Source organism: Juglans regia, chromosome 10 (genome assembly GCF_001411555.2).
Source record: "Juglans regia cultivar Chandler chromosome 10, Walnut 2.0, whole genome shotgun sequence".
In the NCBI taxonomy this organism is placed as follows: domain Eukaryota; kingdom Viridiplantae; phylum Streptophyta; class Magnoliopsida; order Fagales; family Juglandaceae; genus Juglans; species Juglans regia.
The window spans coordinates 36150369-36175778 of NC_049910.1; the positions used below are offsets into that span (position 1 = coordinate 36150369).

General features: G+C 33.0%; 1 protein-coding gene across 1 annotated transcript; it reads left to right on the top strand.

Annotated features, from left to right (window-relative positions):
• The first annotated feature begins 16909 nt into the window (after positions 1-16909).
• Positions 16910-17699, top strand: LOC108991533. Its single transcript, XM_018965822.2, has one exon. The coding sequence runs from the start codon at positions 17086-17088 to the stop codon at positions 17542-17544; it is 459 nt and encodes a 152-aa protein (XP_018821367.1). The 5' UTR covers positions 16910-17085; the 3' UTR covers positions 17545-17699.
• The last annotated feature ends 7711 nt before the right edge of the window (positions 17700-25410 follow it).

The following is a 25410-nucleotide window of genomic DNA, read 5'->3' on the forward strand; positions in this document are numbered from 1 at the left end:
AGTTATCGTTTGGATAGTGAGTTGAGATAAGATAATTTAAATAAAATATTATTTTTTAATATTATTATTATTATTTAAAATTTTAAAAAAATTAAATTATTTATTAAATTTTATATAAAAATTAAAAAAAATTATAATTATAAAATAAGATAAGATAAAATATTTCTTATATCCAAACCAGACTTAAAAGTTGAAATTTGTCATATGCATTTTGGTTTGAAAGGCATGTGCACAATTGGTTGGATGGTATTAAGTGACGGGGATAGTGGAGGGTTGATTAATCTAGCTGCCCGTTTATAGGGGCTGCTAGCCCGAAGCTCCACCCCTGGCTAGATATCAAGGGGTGGATTGACCCCATGTCGTCCACCCATCATGCGGCTTGTGGCATTAGAGAGAGAGAGAGAGGAGGCTGGGATGACAGTGAGAGATCAACAACGAAATAGAGAGAGAAAGTAAGTGCAACGAGAGAGGGAGGGGGACGCGTTCAAAACAAATATAATACAAAACGACGTTGTTTTGGAGTTTCAAAATGACGTTACGTTGTTTTATTACAAATCTAATTTTTTAATATATATATAGTTTATCAGTGAATGGGGGCCTGCCACCCAGCCCAACCCAACCCTTCTCATTTAATAAATATAAGAAAGGGTGTCACCCATCCTAACAAGGGAGACAAAGTGACAAACACCTCAATATAACTATGATGTTTATCTCTCTTTTTCAATATGGAAAGAGTGATGCTAACATACATCTACATGTATAACATGCGCATAATATCAATAATGTAGTAAGAATGTATTAGTCAAATAAAAAAATCCAACTATAACTGTTTTGGACGTATTTCACCTCGACCGCTAACTTGTGATAAGAGAAGATGGTGACCCAATGTGTTTGATGCACATATGATGCTTAAATTAGAAATATATAAATATTAGTGGTGAAAAACGAACCATTCAATGTGGTTTTTGGACAAAATTGAAACTCAACCGAAATCGTAAAAATATGTAAATCTCAATTGAAACCGGCCGATGAAGAGAGAGAAAACCGTCGAGATCGGTCTTGACGTAAATCCAGTTGGTTTGTCGGTGTCTTCAGTGGCGACGGAGGTGGCCTTGAGTGCGATGACGCCGCGGTAAGAGACAAAGAACATCGTGCTGCATGCAATGATGTCGCAGTGAGAGACAGAGAACGCAACGCTATGTGCGATGACGCCTTGAGGATAAATGAGAACTTAGAAGCGAAATGAAGAAGGAAGGAAGAAGAAAACAAGTGTTTAAACCCTAGGGTGAAACGGCGCCGGTTGGCTTGCCGTTTCCTTTATATTTTTTTCAAACACTCAGTCCCAAAATGACGTCGTTTCACTTACTTAAGTGAAACGGCATCATTTCATATATGTATAATTTTTTTTAAAAAAATACATTTAAACTATCGGTTGGTTCAACGGTCCGGTCCAACCTCAAACAGGGACCAAACTAATGGACGTCGATTTTGACAAAAAACCACCGCCGGCCGATCAGTTCTACGCATGTTTCATGAGTTCCAAGCTCCGGTGGCCGGCCTAAGTTGGTCCCAGTCGATTTTACGAGTTCTTGTACAACCCTAATAAATATTGTCTTGCAATAAAGGATCAAAAAGTCACCTTAGAGTGCTAATGTTAGCTCTTTATATAGATGTAAATTATTATTGATAAGGATAGTTCAATCATTTTCCCAAATCTCGAAAATTTAATTATAGCATTCCCAGGATATTTGAAAAGGGAAAGGATTATTAGGGCTGTAAGATTATCGGTTTGGACTAAATCGGATCGATGCTTTTTTTCTTTTTTTGATAGGATACCTATGGTCTTATTGGTTGGTCTCAGGGTGTGTTTTTTCGAATTGGGCCGAGACCGACCAAATATATATATATATATATATATTTAAATATTTAAATATTTATATATATAATATATTATTTTATATAGTAGTTTATATAGTAGTTGTATAAATTAATTATGTGATTTTCATCTAAAGATCACCATTGACCATATGTACAATGAAATTATTTAATATTAATTAATCATATATAAAATGTTAAAGAGATTACTTAATTTTAATTTTATTAATTTTTTTGTATTAATTTTTCTGTCCAAAAAAGGAAAAAAAATTCATGGACCGAATGGATTGACTAGATTGATAGTTAACGGTCCAGTTCGGCAAAAATGATGGACCGAAAATTTCGGTCTGTGACCCCCTCCCCCCGAACTGGATTAGACAAACTGATTACACTCCTAAAGATTATCATAGCACAACTGAATATCTCGTTGTTTCCTTACGAGAAAATATCTTTAATTGACAATGGTTACCATGTTGATCTCCTTAAGTGGTGCGGTTTCGTGGTGGCATGTGTATGGTACACCCATGATCTTTCAATCCATCGGACTTCCCAAATGACTCTTATTCGATATCATTGGGTTCGTATGGTGAAGATAAATGAGCCTTTTGGCCCTCTTCAATAACCTTGAAATGATGTTGTGTATCACATATGTGGTGGTACAAATAGATATGTTTATAACAAGACCGCACTCCATTCCCCCACCCCACTTCTTCAAACTACTAGAGCTTATTGTTGCACTTCTCTATCATTTTTCTCACTAATTCACTCGCATTTAGTATTTTAGGCTTCTTTCTTGTATCATTTTTAACATCAATTGTCTCCAACCGCTAGCTCTTCAACTCTCCTTTGCTTTGTTGTTGGTTGTCCACTGATAAAAGAACCTTTGATTGCGTGCCCTTCTTGCAATTGTAAAACTCTTCTTTTTTTAATGTCGGAGAATCTCTCAAAGACAGAACCTTTGACTTACCATTGCAGAGTAAATTCTGATCTCGTCCACCGCACTCTCAAAAGTTTACTTATATAGAACTGGTTAAATCGCTGGCAAGAAATGTGGGCCCAAATGATTATTTGCACACATGATGTGTTAAACTTTAGACCTTGAAAAGAGTGACACTCCAAGATCAAGACCTTCACTAATTGGGTCAACCCCTTGGGTTCAACTTTAAAACTTGCTAGATATTATACCAACTTCGCAATCCCACATGCCACCATGTATCTTCCTTGTCTTTAACTTTCTCTTTAATTTTTTTTTTTTCGAGTGTTCTAGGATGATTGCTGAGCTCCACGTCCATTCTTTTGTTTCTTGATTTCTTTTTTTTTTCTTTTTTAAATCCATCTCTTATTAGAAAAATATCTTCAATGCTGATCTTTGGGAGTCTCAAAAAACATATTACTATAACTCTCAACGGAGAGGCTTTCCTATATTTTCCCCTAAACAAATTAATCGGTGCATAACGCAAAGATACATTTAAAGGCTTAGGATGAGGCCGAAATTGAGATGAGAATGCTGTTGGAGCAAAATGAGCTGCAAAAGAAGAAACTAGAGAGACCTTCAAGGCATATTATAATATTATTTTTTTTAAGATAATATTCGTCTCGATCAATAGTACTATGCGCATGAATTATCAACGAATTTACTTATAAAATATAATAAAATAAAAAACAAATTTATTTATCTAATTACATTATGCACGGATAACGGAATTTTAAGGAAGTCGCACTGAAATTTCTTTCTTTGGTGGGTCACAACAAGGCCGCTCCCCACGCTCGCGCGAGTCAACTTCTGTCTTTTCTGCTGGGACAGACATTGCCATGTAATCTTACTAGGGTCAAGCAAGACTCTTTTAGAGCATCTTCATTTACTTAACTAAATAAAGAGATTAGTTAAAATTTAAATAATTTGTATAAAAAAGACTCTATATTGAATTTATCATTTTTAAAATAATTTAAATTTTTATTACAGTGATTAGTCAAATATAGAGAATCACAATTGGTTCACCAAACATTAAAATAATAATTTCGCACTCCAATTAAATTTAATCTCAATTTTTTTAGTAGCATTAAATGACATTTAAAAATATGATTTTTTTAATATTAATTTAATTAGAATATAATTATTATTAATATTAAATTGGTAGAATTATAAAATGTGATACAAATAAATTAAATAAAAAAATTATTAATTTAATAATATTTTATTATTATATAGAGAGTGAATGGCTAATCTAATGTGAAGATTGAATTTAAATGGAATAGGCAAATGTAAAAAAGTGTGATATTAGTTAAATTTTGAAGATAAATTTAACCAATCTAATAAGAATGCTCTTAGGCAGATTTGGTGGTGGGATGAGATATAAAATTTTTATTTTATTATAAAAAATTTTTAAATTTTTATATAAAATATAATAAATAATTTAATTTTTTAAAATTTTAAAATAATAATATTATTAAAATATAATATTTTAAATACTAAAATAAAATATTAATATTTTATTGTTCCACATATTCTTCTTCCTTCTCTTCTTCTTCAGTCCCCTTCTCTCCATTTCATCTAATCAGAGCCTTTCTGGTATCTAATTGTTGCATATTATTCTTCTTTTTTCTATCTTGTTTTGATCGTCTTCTACCGGGTGCGGGAGTTTCTGCACTAGGTGGTCCAGTGTCGTGTCTGTGTTATAACAAGCACCTTTATAAGACCCGTTCCAGCCGTGGTAGGCGTCTAGGGCATACTAGGTGGACCGTGTATAACCAGCCAAGGTATAGTTCGCAGCCTCTTTGAGATGCAACCTTCCCTGTAGATTAGGATCAAAATCAGTTAGGATGAGGAGGAGTAATTCCTCAATTAGTTCCAGGACGACTTTGCCTCCTGATATTGTGAATGAAGAGGATTGCTCTTTTGGAGAAGAGCTATCTCCTGATCTAGGATCATGGAAGATCCCAGACATCAAACCCACTGATATTTACAAAACCACTTGGTTTAAAAATACTTTTTTAAATACTTTGAATGTTCGAACAGTCGAACAAACCTATAGTATATCTAAGTCCCAAGAAAAATGTTATCTCCTTAACAAGGAAGATATTAAAAAATACAGAAATGAGGGATTTAAGTATATTCATATAGGTTCTGTGCAAATTGCTGCTAAGCCTTTAACAAGGCTAGGCATCAATGCTTCTGTTCTTTTTTGTTTAAGAGATGGCAGATTCCTCGGGTTTGAGGATAGCATTCTCGGAATGGTCCAATCTTCTTTATCAGAAGGACCAGTCCACTTTGATTGTTTTCCAAATATTACACTCGCTTTAACTGATGAACATATTTTAAAATGTTTGATTCTAAATATTTTAACTTCTGGATATCATATGATTGAAGGAAGTAAACCTCTTGCTTTAATTTTCAGGGTTTATTATCGTCTTTTAAAAACAAATTTAGACCCAAAAGCCATTGCAAAACCTTCTGGAAAGCATACTCTCCTGATCCAGAGTAGCTCTTCAGATGTAGATATTAAAATTCCAAAAAGGATTTATTGGGATGATATTTCTCTTCCTAATGAATGGATTTTGGAACAAGAAATGCCTATGCCTCCTAAAAATATTGCTACGGGTGCTGATGTTGACATCATCAAGCAATATTTCAACGGAGATGTTAAAATTTCTTTTGATAAATCTGAGACCTCCAGTAGTAGAAGAAGGAATTCTTTTGCTGGTTCCAGATCTAGTTTTGTTGGCCCTGTTCAGAACAATCCAAGAAAGGATATTAATTTCCATCAATTTCTTGAGGATTCAGTAAGAACAGCCCAACCTGCTAAACCTGTTTTAAAAATGAAAGGAGTTTCTACCTCCTCTCAAGTTACTTCTGCTTTTTATTCTGCAAAAGGAGAAACTGATTCTTCACAAAATCAGAACATAAATGAAGAAGCCGACAAAGAAGATACGTCTTCTATGTCTCCAACTGCTTCAGATATGCAAGCCCCTGTTGCACCTGTTTTCCCCGTTCATCACAGTTTAAATGTTTTGAACAAATCTTTTGAAATTGATTTACCTGCTTTATTAAAAGATTTCGCTTCTTCTGAAAACAAACAAAGGCGAAAAGCCTATGTTGCAAAATTTTCAGATTTAGAAAAATAACGTGTCAAACGCAAATGGAAAGAAGAGATGAATAGGCTTCAACAGCATATTTCTCTCCTAGATTTTGCAGAAAATACTTATGTTTCAAAAAACACGTTGAATGTTGTTAAAAATGAATTTGTCAAAGAAGAAGGCAGAACTGTGATTCAATCCAGTCACCCTCCTTTGGAGACTGTTGTTATTCCTTTTAAAGGTTCGGAAGTAATTGCTTCTCCTTTCAAACTATCTGATACTATTGTTTCAAAGGATCCGGAAAAGGACAAGATTCTTAAAGAAACAAAAAAGATTATTTCTCAAAATAATTTCGCGAATCTTGCTCTTCAAACGATCGGGGAACAATTGGATCGGATTGAGGAAAAGGTGGAAAAACCTGTTTTTACCACTCCTCCTATTTTTAGAAATGATCATCCTTTAGTCTTCCCTAAAGATCAGCCAAAGAAAAAGATTGAAAAACCTTTGATTAGTTTACCCAAAGATAGGCCAAAAATCGATTTTAAAAATCCTCAGGCCAGAACTTTGGATAAAATTGATCAATTACTTACTGATCTAAAGAAAGAACAACCTTCTACCAGTACTCTTAATAGTAATGGTGATGGATTTATTCTTGAAGAAACTTCAGAAGAATCTTCTAACGAAGAATCCTCTGAAGATAAGGATATTGATCTTATTGAAAAGAATTTTCAAAACCTGGAAATTGCCAGATTCACTTCAAAAGGACCCAAACCTATGAGTCTGACGAAGAATTGGTATTCCAGACCTACACCTCCTGATTTACAGTTTGAAGAAAAAGTTTTTCAAAACCAATCTTCTTACTCTGCTGACAAAGTTTACGAGTGGAATATTGATGGATTCTCTGAACAAGAAATCATCAATACCATGAGTAAAATGTCAATGGTTGCTAATGCTTATATCAACAATAACATTAGACAACCAGATATCATTATTATTTTAACTCAAGGTTTTACCGGAGTTTTAAGGAACTGGTGGGATAAGTATCTAACCAGTGATGCTAGGGAATCCATCCAACATGCAGTAAAATGCAATAAGGAATGATTACCTATTTTCGATGAATCTGTTGGGACTGCACATCCTGATAGCATCAACACTTTGATTTTTACTATTTTAAAACATTTTATTGGAACACCATCTAATGTAACTAGTCGTGTGAGCGACCAGTTAAATAATCTCAGATGTCATCAGATGTCAGATTATAGATGGTATCAAGATGTTATTATTTCTCGAGTAATGCTTCGTGACGACAGTCAAAAGCCTTACTGGAAGGAGAAATTTATAGATGGATTACCTCGTTTGTTTGCCTACAAAGTCAAAGAAGAACTTACTGGTACTGATGGATTACTTAACTACGAAGAATACACCTATGGTGACATCTTCAGTGTTGTTAAGAAACTTGGTATTAGTATGTGCCATGATCAAAGAATGCTTCGAGAACAGATGAGAAATAGTAAGAAGGCCAAATACGAAATGGGCACCTTCTGTGAACAATTCGGTCTTCCTAGTATTGCTCCATCTAAAAGAAAGCATAAACTTGTTAAACCTCATGGTGGTTTCAGGAGAAAACCCCGTGATGAATTTTATAAGAAATCTTATAAAAAACCATTTTCCAAATCCTTTCCAAAGAAAAGAAATTTTAAAAATTCCAAAGATGATTCTTCTGGAAAATGTTATTTATGTGGCAAGACAGGACATTTTGCTAATAAATGTCCCAAGAAAGCCAAAGCTTTTAAAAAGAAGCTTAGCCAGATGGATATTAAACCCAATGATAGAGAAGAACTGTTTCGACTCCTAGAAACAGATTCGTCTTCATCATCGGAGATTCTTGAGTACAGCTCTAGTGATTCAGAATATCACTCTGAAGCTAGTACTCCTGATCCCTCTGACTTAAAGCTGGGTTGCAATTGTAATTCTGCTTGTTGTAAGCCCCCTAGTAAGACAATCAATGTCTTAACTAAGGAGGAAGAAGAACAGAACCTTTTGCTAACCTTGATTTCCCAAATTACTGACCCTGAGCTTAAAGAAGAATACCTTCTAAAGCTAAAGAAGTCTATGCTCCGAAAGGATCCTAAACCTTCTATTCAAAGGGTTAATTTTCAAGAAACCTTGGAAAGATTTTCAAAGAAAAAATCCAAGAGTATTTCTATTTCTGATTTACAATTTGAAATAAATTCTGTCAAAAAAGAAATCCAAGATCTCAAGTCTGAAGTAAACAACCTCAAATCTGAGAACGAAGTTTTAAGACAAGAATTTTTATTAATCAAGATTGACAAACAACTTGATCATGATATCCCTTCTGATAATGAGCAAACTGAGGCTGGTTCTAGTCAACAGGGCTCCCCTACTGACAACCAGATTTGTTTAATTCGTCATACTATTCCTCCTAAATGGTTTTCACGAGTTAATATTATTGTTGCTCATGATTTTCAATTCTCTGTTGTTGCTATGATTGATTCCGGATCAGACTTGAATTGCATTCAAGTAGGACTCATTCCTAGTAAGTATTTTGAAAAATCTACTGAAAGATTATTCTCGGCAAATGGTTCAAAGATGACCATTAATTATGAGCTCAATAATGCTCATGTTTGCCAAAATAACATTTGTTTTCGGATTCCCTCTGTTTTAGTCAAAAACATGTCTGACAAAGTGATTTTGGGAATCCCTTTTATCTCTTCTTTATACCCTTTCATGACTGAAAAAGATGGTATCACTACCGACCCTTTTGGTCAGAAAGTAAAGTTTCACTTTGCTTCCCGTTTTGAAATTGATTCGGATAAAAGTAAGAAATCTTTGTTCTTAGCAAAACAAAAACATCTGAATTTCCTCCAGCAGGAAATTAGGTACAAAAAGATTTCTGAACAGCTATCCAATTCTATTTTAATTTCAAAAATTGATACTTTCAACAAACGTTTAATTACAGATGTTTGTTCTGATTTACCCAATGCTTTCTGGTATAGGAAGAAACACATAGTTTCCCTCCCATACATTAAAGGGTTTAATGAAGCCAATATTCCAACAAAAGCCAATTTTATTCAGATGAATAGCAAAACGCTGGAATACTGCCAAAAGGAGATAAATGATCTTCGTAATAAAGGCATTATCAGGAATAGCAAGTCACCTTGGTCATGTCCTGCTTTTTATGTCCAGAAAAATGCCGAACTAGAAAGAGGTACCCCTCGTCTTGTTATTAATTACAAACCCTTGAACAAAGTCTTAGAGTGGATTAGATACCCTATTCCCAATAAACAAGACTTAATTCATAGGTTGAGCGATGCTGTAGTCTTCTCCAAATTTGACCTTAAGTCCGGTTTTTGGCAAATCCAAATAGCCGAGTCAGATAGGTATAAGACTGCTTTTGTTACCCCTTTCGGTCATTTCGAATGGAACGTCATGCCTTTTGGTTTAAAAAACGCTCCTTCTGAATTCCAAAATATTATGAATGATATTTTCAATTCATTCTCTACTTTCACCATTGTCTATATTGACGATGTTCTTGTTTTTTCCAAATCTATTGATGAACACTGGAAACATTTGCAAGCGTTTCTTGATATCATTAGATTCAATGGTCTTGTTGTCTCGGCAACAAAAATTAAATTGTTTCAGACCAAGATTAGATTCCTTGGTTATGACATCTCTGAAGGCAAAATCAGGCCAATCCAAAGAGCTATCGAATTTGCTGACAAATTCCCTGATGTCATCCTTGATAAAAATCAATTGCAGAGATTCTTAGGATCTCTCAATTATGTTGCTGATTTCTACAAGGATATGAGGAAACAATGTCGTCCTTTGTTCAAACGACTCCTTTCCAATCCTCCTCCTTGGACAGAAATTCATACTAATTTAGTAAGGAAAATTAAGGCACATGTCAAAACTCTTCCGTGCCTTGGTATCCCTACTTCCGATTCTTTCAAAATTGTGCAAACCGATGCCTCCGACATTGGTTATGGGGGCATTCTGAAACAATGTGTTTCACCAGGTTCATCTGAACAAATTGTTCGCTTCCATTCTGGAACCTGGAATCCTGCACAAGAAAATTATAGTACTATTAAAAAAGAAATTTTGGCTATAGTACTATGTATTTCCAAATTCCAATCTGACCTTTTAAATCAAAAGTTTCTGGTCAGAATTGACTGCATGTCTGCAAAATCTGTTTTAGAAAAAGATGTTAAAAACATTGCATCAAAACATATTTTTGCACGATGGCAAGGTATTTTAAGTATTTTTGATTTTGATATTGAATATATCAAAGGCACAAAAAATTTTATCCCTGACTTTCTCACCCGTGAATTTTTGCAGAAACCTCACCATGGCCAGCAAAAAGAAACCCCGAGAGAGAGAAAAAAAGGTGAATCCACCACCACCAATGCCCAGTATAAACCTCATCAAGAATGAGACTGGATCTGCTTCCACCAGTGCTGCCTCCACAGCACTTGATATTGCCAACAGATTCCAACCACTTGGCAAACCAATTCAACCACAGACCTTCTCGTCTGCGGTAATTACTTCTTTTGACCCATATGCGAAAGCAATTGAGTCAAAACCTATTCCTATTACTCCTCAATTTTTCCTCCCAAAAGGAAAAGCTGAGTTCTTGAAAAAGAATTTTGTTTCTTATCTGTTTCATATCGAGCCCAACAGCACGATATTTACAGATCCCTTCAAAATTTCCTCTTCATATTTTCCTCCTCTTTTTCACTGGATCCCTGAAGATTTCTCAAAAAATCTCCAGTTTTATTCCAGTATTTTAATACAAACAAATTCGTTGGTTATCAAACCCATTCCTGACAAGTTTGATCCCAACAAATTAATTTACCACAGTGCCTATATTCACAAAGTCATCACTCAGGCAGAATGGGGATCTTCCCCCTATTCTACCAAAAAACTTGACTTAATAGACACTGCTTTCTCTTATTTTGACTACATTGATGCTTGGAAGCGCTTCATGTTCTTCCAAACTCCTGCTATGGACCATTCCTGGTTCTTTTGTTTTGACAAGAAATTCAAAGGACATCTCCCACTTTGGTTCATCCAATGGTGGAACCAATATGGATATGCTCCTGAAATACTTCCTGATGAGCTCTTCAAAGCTTATCAACAATTTTCAAAAGTCGTTGGTCCAACCCTGGATCAACACTCCAGAAAATTTCACCATACTTTACTTTTCTGTAAAAAATACCACTTCCCGTGGATTTTAAAATGGAATTATGAAAGAAATGGTGATGTTATGACACGAGTTTATTTCACAAAATGGTGGGATAAATTTACGTATGTCCAAAAAATTGTTGATTTCCTGATCAGAGATTTTCCCCAGTCTGCTCCAAATTTGCAGAATATTACGGAATTTCCACAGATCATGACTGCCCCATCCAAAGGACCTGAATACCCACTATTACTTCAGGCCCCTACTCCTCCACCAAAGTCCGAGGGGGGGAAGGATAAGGACAAGGATAGTTCTTCCAGCAAATCCTCCAAGTCCAAGAAGAAAACAGATTCACTCTTCGACAGACTTAATAAAAAGGATTTAATCAACATTTTAAAAGAAGAATTATCAAAGTCTCAAAGCAAGTCTGAAAATGACTCAGACACAGCATCAGAGGCTTCATACAGCAATTTCTTCGGTAATTCCGGATTTGTCGGAATAGACACAGATGAAGAATAAATGCTACCTACTTTCGGCAGAAGGTACCACCTCTGTCAACTACTACTTGAGTTCAAAGAGGACCGGATCCACCAGTCCCCTTTATGCTTTATCGTTTTGTGCCAAAAAGCAGCTTCAGCCGCCAGACACAATGATGACACCCGTGGTTAAATAGTAATAACACTGTTCACCCACGGATTTACTTTCTGCTTTTATTTTCCCGTGCTTCAACAGTAAAATGACAACTGTGAGTCACGGATCCCATGTAAATAGGAACTCCTTCATCTATAAAAGGAGAACCTTGTTTCATTTCAAGGCAGAGACAGTTTAGCGAAAACCCTTATTGTAAGCTATCTATCCATCTCTGCTTATTTTCACCTATTTCTCAAGAGCAAAGATCCTTTAGTGATCACTCTACCCATTCCCATAAACTTTGTAATCTTTGTTAAAGTTTATGAATATGTTTATTATATTATTTGTTCCATTATTTCGCATTGCATCCATGCATATGGTCGGTTCAACCGCCTGCCTTTAATTGTGCATATTTATTTGCTTTGCTTTATTGTTCCACATATTCTTCTTCCTTCTCTTCTTCTTCAGTCCCCTTCTCTCCATTTCCGCTGTCTAAATAAAATGAGATTAGATGAAATAATTGAGATGTAATAAAAGTTAAAAATTGAATAAAATATTTTTTTATTTTAAAATTTAAAAGAATTAAATTATTTTTTGTATTTTATTTAAAATTTTGAAACAATTATAATAATTAAATGAGATGAGACAAAATCAGATGAGATGAGAGATCTAAGTTAATAGAAAACTTTACTTAAATTTATAATCCAGAAAAAATGCATTAATACAACCAATAGCCTTACTCTAAACGGTATCTTTTAACGTCTGTGCACAATACATCATCGACATTATTGACATAATAAAATTTTTAAAAATTTACATTTTACAATTTTTTGATCGGACATGTAGAAGTGTAGAGGTGCGTCTTTGAAACTAATGTACAAATACATTTTTTATTAAGGAAATCAGACGTAATGCTATCACAATTAAAAAATTAGTTCAATTGAAGATTTGGTAAATTAATATGGTTATCGTTAAAAAAAATATTAAGGAATCAAGAAAAAGATGAATAAATTGTCAGAAAAATATTTTAGTCATGAATAAATTACACTAAAATAATCTAATAAATTAGTGTGACTTTATATGATTTATCAGATTATAAAATTATTTTTATTATAAAATTAATATAATAAATTATATAAAATTACGTTAATTTATGACGTTACTTTTATATAATTTTTTTATTACTATAACTGTTATTATTATACAGGGCTTTCTATAGATCAAATCCAACCTATTCCCTTTTATCAAGTCTATGAATAAGTTAATATATATTTGCATAATTGTTTTTATATAAAAAACAACTATTATTATATTGTTTCGTGAAGTAGAGTGATTTGACCTGACAAATAATATTTCTATGTGAATGATTGACTTGGTTTGGTTATCAGGATGGCATGTAATCCATCTCATATTATTATTATAAATTTTTAAAATTTATATATAAAATATAATAAATAATTTAATTTTTTAAATTTTAAAATAAAAATTATATTAAAAAATTATATTATAATAATATTTTATTTAACTTTTATATCATTTTATCTGATCTCATATATATAACTAAATGAGACAATCAATAATTAGTTTGATATAAGATGAAATTATTTTAACAATCAAACATAGTTGAAAAGTATATAAAAATAGTGCTAGGTAGCAGAGCCCCGCACCTTGCTGCCCCACCACCATTCCCCCCACCCTGCATTTCTCTCGTCCCGTACTTATATATTTTATTATATAAATATATATACTATACATATTTATAAATATTTATTATTTGTAGTTTTGTATTATATATAAATATAGTAATATGTATTAAGTATAATTTTTACTTAATATTTTATATAAGTTGTAATGTAGTAAGATGATCATTTTATAAAGAGTCGTGCTATACAGAAGTCTCGCATTATGCAAACCACTTAAAAACATATTTATAAGTAGTGTGCAGAGTGTGTGCCTTATGTTTAGGATTTTTCTTTTATAAATTGTCAAAGCAATACAAAAGTCTCAAATTGCTTAAGTGTGAGACTTATATTATAAATGAAATTTATAAAAATGGTCACCTTATTACATTACAATTTACATAGAATATGTACTAACAAATTTAAAAATTAAAAATTATAGTCATATTTACAAATACAAATTTATAATTTAAGTCTAAAAATATGTTTTTGATGATTTTTAAATTTATAAATAATTTTTAAATCTAATAAATATAATCTATTATTAAAGTAGGCAGATGAGAGAGTGAAAATCCCACCACCAGCGGGGCAAGCCGGCAAGGGGTTACCCCGCACCCCTAAATAGTGCTTGATCAGGATGGACTCACCTTGAATAATATCTACACCTTTTACAAGAGGGTAGAATATATCCAGGCATGTCTACTTAGAACCTATGTTGACTTTTGAGAATTGGGAGCATACAGTGGATTATCTCAAAAATTAATTATTCTCATTTCCATTAAGATTGAATTATTTTATGAAAAAAAACACTCTGCTTTGTATTTTGTGTTCTATTATATCTTGAGATATATTTTTTTTTAACATTTTATCATCTTGCTTAAAAGTCAACAATTCCAAATATTTTCCTCATTTATCAATTCAACATTTGAAAGGTTGATTTAGGGCAATGGATATGATGACTTTATGAACTACACAACATATATTTAATTGAGAAATAATACTTACAGTCGTGAGTGTGTAAGCGCCGTGCAGTTGTTTTGAAAAAAATAAATAAATATGAGACCCACATGAAAAGAAATTAATTTTTTAATAGTGGATCTCATTCTTTTTCAAATCGACTGCACAGCATTTACGCATTTCAAGACTGTATGTAGCATTGCTCTTTAAAGGAGGCGATACAAAATTTACTAAAGCCATGGGTCCTGTTTGGATGGAGAGAAAAGCTTAGATTCTTTAGAACACTCTCGTTAGATTAGACATCTTATCTCAAAATCCAAAAATTGCCTAATAGAGCATCAAAATATGTTAATGTGTATGAAGGCAACCATGTGACCATATGACTGTCCGAATGTGCATGGAGGCAACCATATGACCGTTTTGGGCTATGCTGAATAGCCTGAATGTGTTTGAAAGGTGCATGGAGGCAACTAGGTAATTTTGTTTGAAACGTACTGAATAAGATGATTTGGATCAAATGTAAATTAAAAAATATATATATTAAATTAATTATATTTTATTATTATATAGAGAGTAGATGACTAATCTATTGAAAAAAATATATATTTTAGTTGGAATAGACAAAAGACAAAAGATACGATATTAGCCAAAATTTGACTTTACCATAGTCTATACTAAGGAGGATCCTCTTTAAAAAGCTTAACGGTTTTGCTTTTAAGAAAAGTCTTCTTATAAGCGTGTTGTGCATTAAATCGCATATCTATTTAATGAAACGGTGCGAATTTAATACAGAAATAATTTTCACGAGACATGAAACCTTTGTTTCTCTTAAAATTTTTATTTTATTTTTAATAAAAAATTTATGTCAATATCGATAAATTTAATTAAATATATCACATCAAATATACGTAATTAAAGGTGATAAAATATGAGATAGAATATTAAAATTAATTTGGGTAGAATTTTAGGACATGTGCGCAGGGCCCGCCCATCTCGCACCCCCATAGAATTAGTGGTGCTTGTCCCTGTCCTGAAGTGACTGAGGGATCCTAAAGTCTGATCAAAATTAATTAAAGAAAAAGCGAAACCTAACCACCTCTATTTCTAACTAATAGGAAGGTACTCGTACGTTGTCCTAGCTAGCTAGCTAGCTCGCTCATTAACACACAATATTATTAAATCAAACAAATTTAAAGCTAAGCCTGACTAAGAGCATTCGCAATCGTTCAACTGTAAATTTGGACTAAAATATGAGGTTTTGATTAAAATTAAAATTTTTGAAGAGGTTAATTTATATTGGATTAATTATTTTAAAATTAAAATAATAATATTATATTATATATTTTAATAATTTTTTATATTTTATAAATATACTCTATATATTAATTAATAATTTAATTTTTACTGTCTAAACAAATTATTTAACATAAATAATAAAGGAAGAAGAAACGAAGAGAAGATGAATACTTTTTAATAAAATATTTTTTAGTTGATGAATAATAATTTACTTAATATGACTTTGGTTTTCCAATTACAGTAATTTATAACTTGACTTGAAGTGATTTTGATAGTCTAATGCAACTAATTTTGAGAAAATTTAGTTAAAATTTAGACTTGACTGATATTTAGCTAATCTAATGCCAGTGCTCTAAGAGGAGTACTTGCCCTTGACCATTACCACACATGACTTTATTCTTCTTTTAACATAATTAGATCCCATGATTTTACTCAAATGTTGTTTTTTTTATTTAACATTTCTTAAGAATATACAACAAGACCAAAAGTTTTGAAGGCAAGAGTTACTTTTCTCTTGACATTTAGGAATATATTATATCGTGGACATGATATTTCTCAATAAAAAAATACAGACAAAGAAATTAAGGGAAATGTTACATTTTAGATTACTGTTTTTATTCTTATTTTACTATGATGAGGTGTTATTGTATTAGTTTTTTAATTTCATTTTGTAAATATAAAAAATGATTCATGAGGGATAGAAAGTACTATATTTATAAAGCAGGATGGAAGTGAAATAAGAGTATGATATATAATATTATTTAGAATAGTAATATTATTTATCATCTTAATTTTTATCATTTTCTCATCATCTCATGATGTGATATTAGATTCACATACATCCATAAAGAGCTAAATAAATAAAAGGAATCTAAAACTTGTATGGCTGGTAGTTGTCTGGCCGGGTGGGTATCTGGTGGTAACTTATTGGTAACCACCTAACATCCTTACAACTTGTTTGGATGCCGAGAAAAAAAAAAATCAGTAACTTGTTCGGCTGGCATGCCATTTTAAAAGGAAACTTAAAAAAAATAAAAAATAAAAAGGGAGATTCCGAGTTAAGCAGAAAGGAGGGCTTTGTTGTCAATTCGTCGATTCGATGTCTTATTGGTACTCCTGTAAATTCGTTGATATCATAAGGGTAAATGGCTAACACATCTCCTATAAATAGAGTGCCCCCTTTTGCTCCACTATTTCGTTTATTTTTGGGGTTCCATCTCTCTCTCTCGTCACTCTACTCTCTAGCTGTCTCCTTCTCTGCCTTATTTGTTTATTTTTCTATTTTTAATTCACCTGATAATTTTGAGGTGAGTTTACCCTTTTAGCCTTGTTTTGAACCTTGGTGCTGACGGGGCATGCACCCAAAACGACGCCATGAGTACCAAAACGATGCGACTTCCTCCGCGTCGCGTTTTGACGCCCAATATTGTCATTGATAAGAAACGCAAAGAGAGGGATGGACTCGGGTTGGGCGCCCTCGAACCCTCGTCGAAGCGGTCGACGTCGAAACCAGCCGGATGTGTCGATCCGATCCCGTCTAACCGACTTCTGGCCGGGTATCTTGCCCACGAGTTTCTCACCAGAGGTACGCTGCTCGGTCGACCGTGGGATCCGGCCCAAAAGGAGGCGATTCCGGTGTCGGGGAGAGGGAAGCAGAGGGATGACGGTGGAGCGGAGCCGAGAGGTGGAGCGGAGCGACGACGAGGACGACGACAGGTGGAAGATCACCAAAGGTACGTGGAATTAGCGAATTTACTAAAAACGGGTGGGGCCCACGTGCCGGGCATTGTGAACCCCACCCAGCTCGCTTGCTTCTTACAGTTACAGTTGTAGTTCATGCCCATTTGCTTCGTTTATTTTCTTCTTTTCAAGGCTTGTATTTTCTTTTATTATTATTAATATTATTATTGTAAATTTGTAATTGTATCTTTTGAATCTCTGTCCTCGCTTTGTTTTTTGTAGCCTTTAATATTGCACGCGTTCATATATACGAATCTGATATCTGCATCATCATGCATGCACACTCCATATGATCAGAATTTCCAATTTAATTTTAAGATGCATGCATGCGCGCATGTTCTACCAAATATATATTTTATAACGCTAACTATATATAGAGACGATGTTTTATGGGATGAGGTAGCAGCTAGGCCGGATAGCATGCATGCATTCATGGGTTGCTGCTATATACAAGAGTAAATTATTAATTAACATGCATTCATGAATCTTAGTCCCATATATAATACAGTATCGATATAATATTATCTCCACTGGTTTACCATTTCGTACGAGATTTTTTGAGCGGTTCCTCCCTCGCGATCTCATGCATATAATATGCATGCGGTTTTATCAGCACGCGGGTAATTAAATACTCGACAGATTCTGATGTCAAATCCCGGAATATATATTGCTCTGGCCATGCATGCAGCTAGCCTTCTTAAATATATATAAGAAACATGTATATATATATATATAAATTATATATATATGCAGTATGCTGGATATTAAATATTTTATTCTATTTAAATTAAGAGAAATGATACTTGTAATATAAGTCTATAAGCGTTGCACAATCATTTTAAAAAAATTTAATAAATATGAGACTCATATAAAAAAAAAAAATTTTTAATAATAAATTTAATTCTTTTTTAAAATAACTGCACGGTACTTCATTCTAACCATGCCTACATTTTGTTTATGCATATTTCAGAAAGGAGCTAGGCAATTAGTCTTGCGTACGTATGATATATATTCTTCTTTTCACAAAAGTATATTGTACCATTCATGTTAAGATAATGACGATATGCACCTAGCTTGCGTGTCCGGTGAGTATGAATAGAAAGGGTGTCGACATGGTGTACGTGCGACGTTGTATAATATTAATGAAGTTTATGATCAACGTGCATGAAAAGAGTTGAACACGACTTTAGAAAGCATATATATATATATATATATTTATATATACGTACTGGTAGAGATCATGTGGTCACCGATCGAGTACGTAGTACCATTCTTGATAATTGACATGCATGAATATTGATCGACACTCAACAGCTAGCTCCTTAATTTTCACGTGAATATTAGTGTACGTACGTACGTGTGAATAATGAAGCTAGAATACATATACATAAACGTACGTACATGAAAAGTGTCGAACACGATTTTGGAAAGTGTATACGGCCGACTCATGATCATACATATTATACGTGATATAGAGAGAGAGATCACGTGATCGATGACTGTTCTTGATATTTCTCAGAAATCGATCGTGAACAGTGTACGTACGTACGTATAGATCATGTGTATATAGCAGTAGTAGTACTAGTGTACGTACGTACATACTGTATGTATGTAGGAAAAATGTATCATATATTATCCATGCATTAATTGCGAGAATTAATGGGTGTCTGGAAAACTACATCGCGAGGATCTTATGGGTAACTTGGTCTCGTATATTTTCACAGATAAAATAAAATAAATTTAGATAAAAGTTAAAAATTAAATAAAATATTATTAGAATATATTTTTTAATATTATTTTTATTTTAAAATTTAAAAAAGTTAAACTGTTTATTTTATTTTATGTAAAAATTAAAAAAAATTATAATAATTAAATAAAATAACATAAAAAATTTTGTAAAAATGAACGAGACGAAGAAGAGCGCGACCTCTTCTTTATGTTAATCAAGGGAAAAAGAAGAAGAAATTAGCAGAAAAACGAACCGGCCGGCCCATTTCTTGCTAACTAAAGAAAATACAGAAATGAAAACCCAACTAAGCACATATATATTATAATACGTACCCAACTGTATGTATAGTCTGTATAATGTTTTAAAAGTCGTGATCAAAATATTCAAGGCTAAAGATTCTTGTTATCTACTTGAATAAATTATCAAACATCTAGAAAGGCAGTGAACCATCTGTTTTTTTTTTAAAGAAGTTAGTGGTCCAGATGCGGGCAGCAATATGATCTTCTGCTGATCAAGTAGTCCTACTACTGGTTCTGAGCATTGATTCATCAGATTTCGACATGTGATTTGCATGAAATACATGCTAAACCAAGAAAAAGAAAACGAAAGAGGGCCATGCATTATTTAGCGGCCAGAGTCATTGAATGGTTGTGAATGAAGTTGTTCGATCGGTGATTTTGAACTTAGGGTACCACATGCATATGCATGCATGCCACATCGCTACCAAACCAATCAAGCAGCTTTCACCTAACAATCTTTATTTAGAACCTTTATATAAACTAACTCTGTAAAAAAATTAAGCTAGCTATAGATTTTCTATATATATATATATAGATGGTCCTACATTAATGTGCTAGGTTAGGCGCCTAGTACTGTGGGGGTGCTACATGAGTATTCACTGAGTCACTGTACGTGTCTGTCTTTTTGGGTATAACGGATTTTCTATTCTTTATAAAATTCTAATAATTATTATCTGGCTTTCTATGTTCTCATGGAAAATAATAAAAGTGATGAATATATGGACATGATGATGATGATAAGGAGGAGCGCCTAGTTCAGTCGAAGCATGCAGCAGCCAGCTGAAATCAATCTCCTAAATTTGAAAGCAAGCCTCAAGTAATAAGAGAGAGCAACAAATATTTTTAGAATTAAGATCATATATATTGATCCGTCTTAAAAATCCCTCGTCATCATCTCACTAGCTGGCTGCATGCACTAGCTATGGCTATCTACCTCGATCGAGCGAGCTTGGACGCTCAATTAATTTGCCATTCATATTTGGTATGATCTCGGATTAAAAGCCAACCGGCCTTGTGCCAGTATATGATGTCGACATTCTTTGGAATTGGACCCATCAGAATTATCACCTCCTTAATTTGGAACCACCCATCAGAATTATCACCTCCTTAATTTGGAACCACCCATCAGAATTATCACCTCCTTAATACCAGTACGATAATAGTCATTACACTAAAAAGAAAAAAAAATATTTAAAATAGATTATTTACGATAAAAACAATTATTTATGATAAAAATAATTATTTTTACTGAAAATAATTAGTAACAAATAAGCAGTTTTCTTATAGTACTGACGAAGTTATTTGAATTTTTTTATGTATTTTTTTTATCATCTTAAATATTAAAAAAAAATCATAATATTAAAAAATATTTATTTAATTATTAAATTAAAAAAAAAAAAGACTATTGGAGCACGAGATCCAAAACATTTTCCTAATATATATGGTATTGTTATGAACCATATGATGGCTAGGACCACACAATGCTAACGGTAACAGCGCATACATACACATGGCCACGTTTAAGGCACTCTAACATCAAAATAAAGGAATCATTGCATATATTGAAGAGAATATCTTTCCACCGGTCCGTCTGCTATCCTTCTAATAATAGCCATTCAATAAATGTTTGCCACATAGACTCTTCTATTTCATATCTAATGTGCCTACCTATAGCTGATAATGTTGTGCAAAAAGCTCCCTCGTCTCTACTGTGAAATGGCAATCCAATCTCTCTCTCATTCAATTGTTTTTCCTCAACTTCGTTTTTATCGCAAAATGGAACAACCACCAACCCCAATGGCCTTCTCTCAAAGCTCCTCCTCCTCCTCACCCACACAGGATAAAGACGTAGCTAGCCAGAAGAGAAAGCTGCCTACCCCACAAGAACTCTAATCCCACTATGAGTCCCAAGGGCTCGACTCCCAATAAGCCTTTACCAAGGTCATAGAGGACTTCTAGCACGCTCTCTACATGGTCATCTTCTCCTTGAGTGAGTGAATATTTTTTTGTTACTGTGCTTTGCTTCAGTCTGTTTATTAGGCTTTCATTAAAAAAAATAAAAAAGAGCTTGAAATGGTAGAAAATGGAAAGTGTTGTGATTCATGGCAGTGGTCCTATTTCTTGGGATTGCTTTCACTCGCATAAGGATACCAATGGGTGGAGGAGAGTTAGCTAAGAATGCTCATGGGTGACGGAGCTTTGTGGGTTTTGTTGTGCTTAGGCAGCTTTTGTGCTGGAATGCTCTGCACTGACAAGTATTTTTTTCTCAAATGGGTTTTGGTTTGGTGGGCAATGGAGCTCATGGGCAACGAAGCTTTGTGGGGGAGAAAAAGCTTCGTGGGTGTGACGAAGCTTGGTGGTGCGATGACATTCAGTTGTGGAGGCGACGAACCTAGTTTGGTGCAATGGTGGTCTGGATTTGGTGCAACGACAGACTGGCTTGAAGAAGAAGATGAAGTTCTATGCTTTGACTTCTCACATTGGTAGGAATTAATTTTTCTTGATGTAATCAGATGATATCAATTTTATTGTATATAGTTTAAAACTTCTTACCTATCATATTTTGATTGAGGGTTGTTAAATGCTCATCACCAACCCAACGAGTCAGAAGCCGAACTCTATATTGAATTTCCAAATGAGAATAACTTCAAACAGGTATATCCGTAGTTTAGAGAACAACGGCAACCAACGAATGTGGGCCACGTAAAGGATGTATCTCTAAGTTGGTGGGGTGCGCTATAGAGGAAAAACAAATTATCAGGGGTCACATGTGAATGATGAGACCGAACCCCCCCTCTCTCTCTCCCCTTCCATCTCCTTCACGAACCCTAACCCCTCTCTCTCTGATTTGCAGAACCGAAACACGATTTGAAGACTAAGTCGATTTTCTCAGGATTTGAGAATCGAAACACGATTTTTTTTTGGACTACGTCGAAACATGATCACTTAATCCCTCTCTCTCTCTCTCTCTCTCTCTCTCCCCCTCTCCATCCTCGATTTTCTTAGGATTTGATTATATTTATAAGTTGTCTGAATATTCTTTTAAGATCCATTATAAGTGAAAACACAGTGAGATACTCTTTGGAAAGCCTTGAGATCTATATAACCCACCATCAATTCAATTTACTTCAAAATTTGAAAACTCAAATATGTTTTAGACAATTGCTAGGGAAAATGATCAACTTGCAGTTCTATCAAGAGCTGTTGTTCTGGGGAATGAAAAACTTTGGTTGCAAGGTTTTTTTTCACTGCAAGCGATACTTGTATTATTAACTTCCATCTACACCGATCAAAAAAATGAAAACTATAAGTTTCTACGACAATGCAGAAACAATGCTTAAATTTATATAAGATTGTGTAGTTGATTAAAATTTTTGCTTCAAATTTTATTGTATATGAAAGATTATATCTTGGATTCCATGGGGTGCAACTTCAGATGCCGGTATGCAACCCTGCTAGGTACAACCGACTGTGCAACCGGTTGACACAATCTCGTTTTTTATTCGTATATCGGTAATCTCCTTCCCATAATCTTTTATATTTAAAAAAAAAAAAGTCAATTGGCATTGTCCATTCATCTGCAATTTGCAATCTCCGAGAAAAGCCGCCTTACGATTCTAGTAAACTTGCAGAGAATCGATTTTTGAATCATTGTTAGAGTGAAATTCGGGAAGAAGCATTTCGTTCTTTCCATCTTTAATTTTTCGTTGTTAGAGTGAAACTCGGAGCATTTCATCCAAGAAGAAAAACACTATTACTAGTTATCATTTTTTTATTTAAAAAAAAAAAGGAAGGGAAAATACTTACAATCATTTCTGGCAATGAGTCCAAATTTTGGGAAAAAATCTTTGATAAAATCTACAGCTGCACTACCCACCAAGATAAGAACAAGAAGATATTTGTGTGGGGGAGAGAGAAAGATATTTGTGTAGTACCTGCTTCAGCTAGCAAGAAGCTACACTAAGTGACCTGGAGAGATGGAGGAGGAGAGGCACCTTTGAGTTGTGATCAAACGAGAAGAAAGGTTGGTGCATTCTTTGCGCAGCTAATTAATTATTAGTTGGATTTTTTATATTATTTGTAGATCCAACAGATGAACTTGCAGATTTGGATTCGAAGATAAACCTTATGGAACTTCCATCATTGTAATAGAAGAACTCGATCGGTTTCTGAAGGAGAATTCAACTGCTGCGAGCTTGACCGGGGTATTGAATTTACGAGATATTAAACTCGCACTGCACCGAAGAGAGACTAAAACTGTGAAATCGAGAGGAAGAAAGAGAGAGGAAGAATATGGTAAGAAAAAATTGACAGTGATAAATTGAGAGAACGAAATGAAGAGAGATGTAAAAAAAAAAAAAATTTTATTATCCGGTTTTGCGGGAGTTTCTCAGCCAATTGCAAATAGAATTTTTCCTTCTATAAAGGAGATAAGCATTTCTACGGTATGACCAGTTTTAGTCTAGTCTCATATACTCAGCTGACGTGTCATTCTATTAATGGTTTTCGATAAAATCCCGTCATAAGATTCACCTGTCTAAAGCAGTTATGTTTCCAAATTTATGTCAATAATTTTTGGACCCTTCTAGAGTCACCGTAGGGGGCTCCCGCTAGTGTACTCGAAGTGTTTTTTTTTTTTTTTTCATTTTTAACATACATTTTTTTAATATTTTTAAATATTTTAAAAAAATTAAAAAAAAATCCCATCACTATTAAAAAACATTTTTTAATAAAAAAATAAAAAAAATAAAAAAAAAATCCCAACGGGAGCTCCCATCGGAAAAACTAGTATTATCCATAATTTTTCTCACACAACTAACTCGTACGTACGTATTTAATCACCATCAATTACATCTTTTTAGATCTCCAGCGCCATTAATGGCCTTTGGAAGTAAAACACGCATACGTATACATTTCTTTTTAAGAAAATGATTAACCCACAATATTTTATACAATACAATAATATGTTAAATTAAAAATATTTTTATAAAATTATATTACTTTTATAAAATATTTTATAAAAAGATTCTTTATTTAACACATTATTATATAATATATTGTACAAAATGTTATAAATATATCATTACTCTTCTTTTTATATATACAATAAGTAAATAATTTCAAATCTAGATATTTTATTAGAATAATCGAATTATATGCCGTTAGGTCATCAATCTCTTGATATATATATATATATATAAATAAAGGGTATGTGTATATAAAATATATACACATAGTATATATAAAATACTATGTGTATAATTTAAAAGATAAATCTTAATATAATTTACTTTAAAAGATAAATCTTAATATATAAAATATATCCCATAGCATTATTGAGCATTTAATATATATAACATGAGAAATTTATTCAGACAACTCTCTTTCTTCATAGGGTGGCTCTATAGCCACTGCTGTGAGTTTTTGCTAGGGGCTCTTATTAATGTATTTTGGATTTTTTTTTTTTACTTTTTTCACATGTATTTTTTTAATATTTTTTAATATTTTTAAAAAGAATAAAAAATTTATATAATTAAAAAATATTTATTTAATCATTAAGTAAAAATTAAATTAAAAAGTCACAGCAATAGCTCCCAATGGGAAGAGCAGCATTTTCCTTATTCATAAACCCTAAGGGGATGTTTGATTATAATTTTCATCTCATCTCATCTCATTTCTTTTCCAAACATGACTTAAACACAAACACTTTCAAATTAATTATTACAACTTTTCAAAATTTTCAAATAAGAAAAAAAAAATTCAACTTTTTTAAATCTCAAAATAAAAATAATATTTTAACTTTATAATATTTTTATTAACTCTTTATCTTTTATTTTCTAAAATTAAAAAAATACTTAACTCAAACTATCTCACTATTATTCACAAACTATCTTACTATTATTTACAAAATTCTTATCTTATTTCATTCTC

Excerpts from the sequence above, each read along its gene's own strand:
- LOC108991533 (XM_018965822.2), top strand. The coding sequence starts at position 17,086 with ATGAGTACCAAAACGATGCGACTTCCTCCGCGTCGCGTTTTGACGCCC.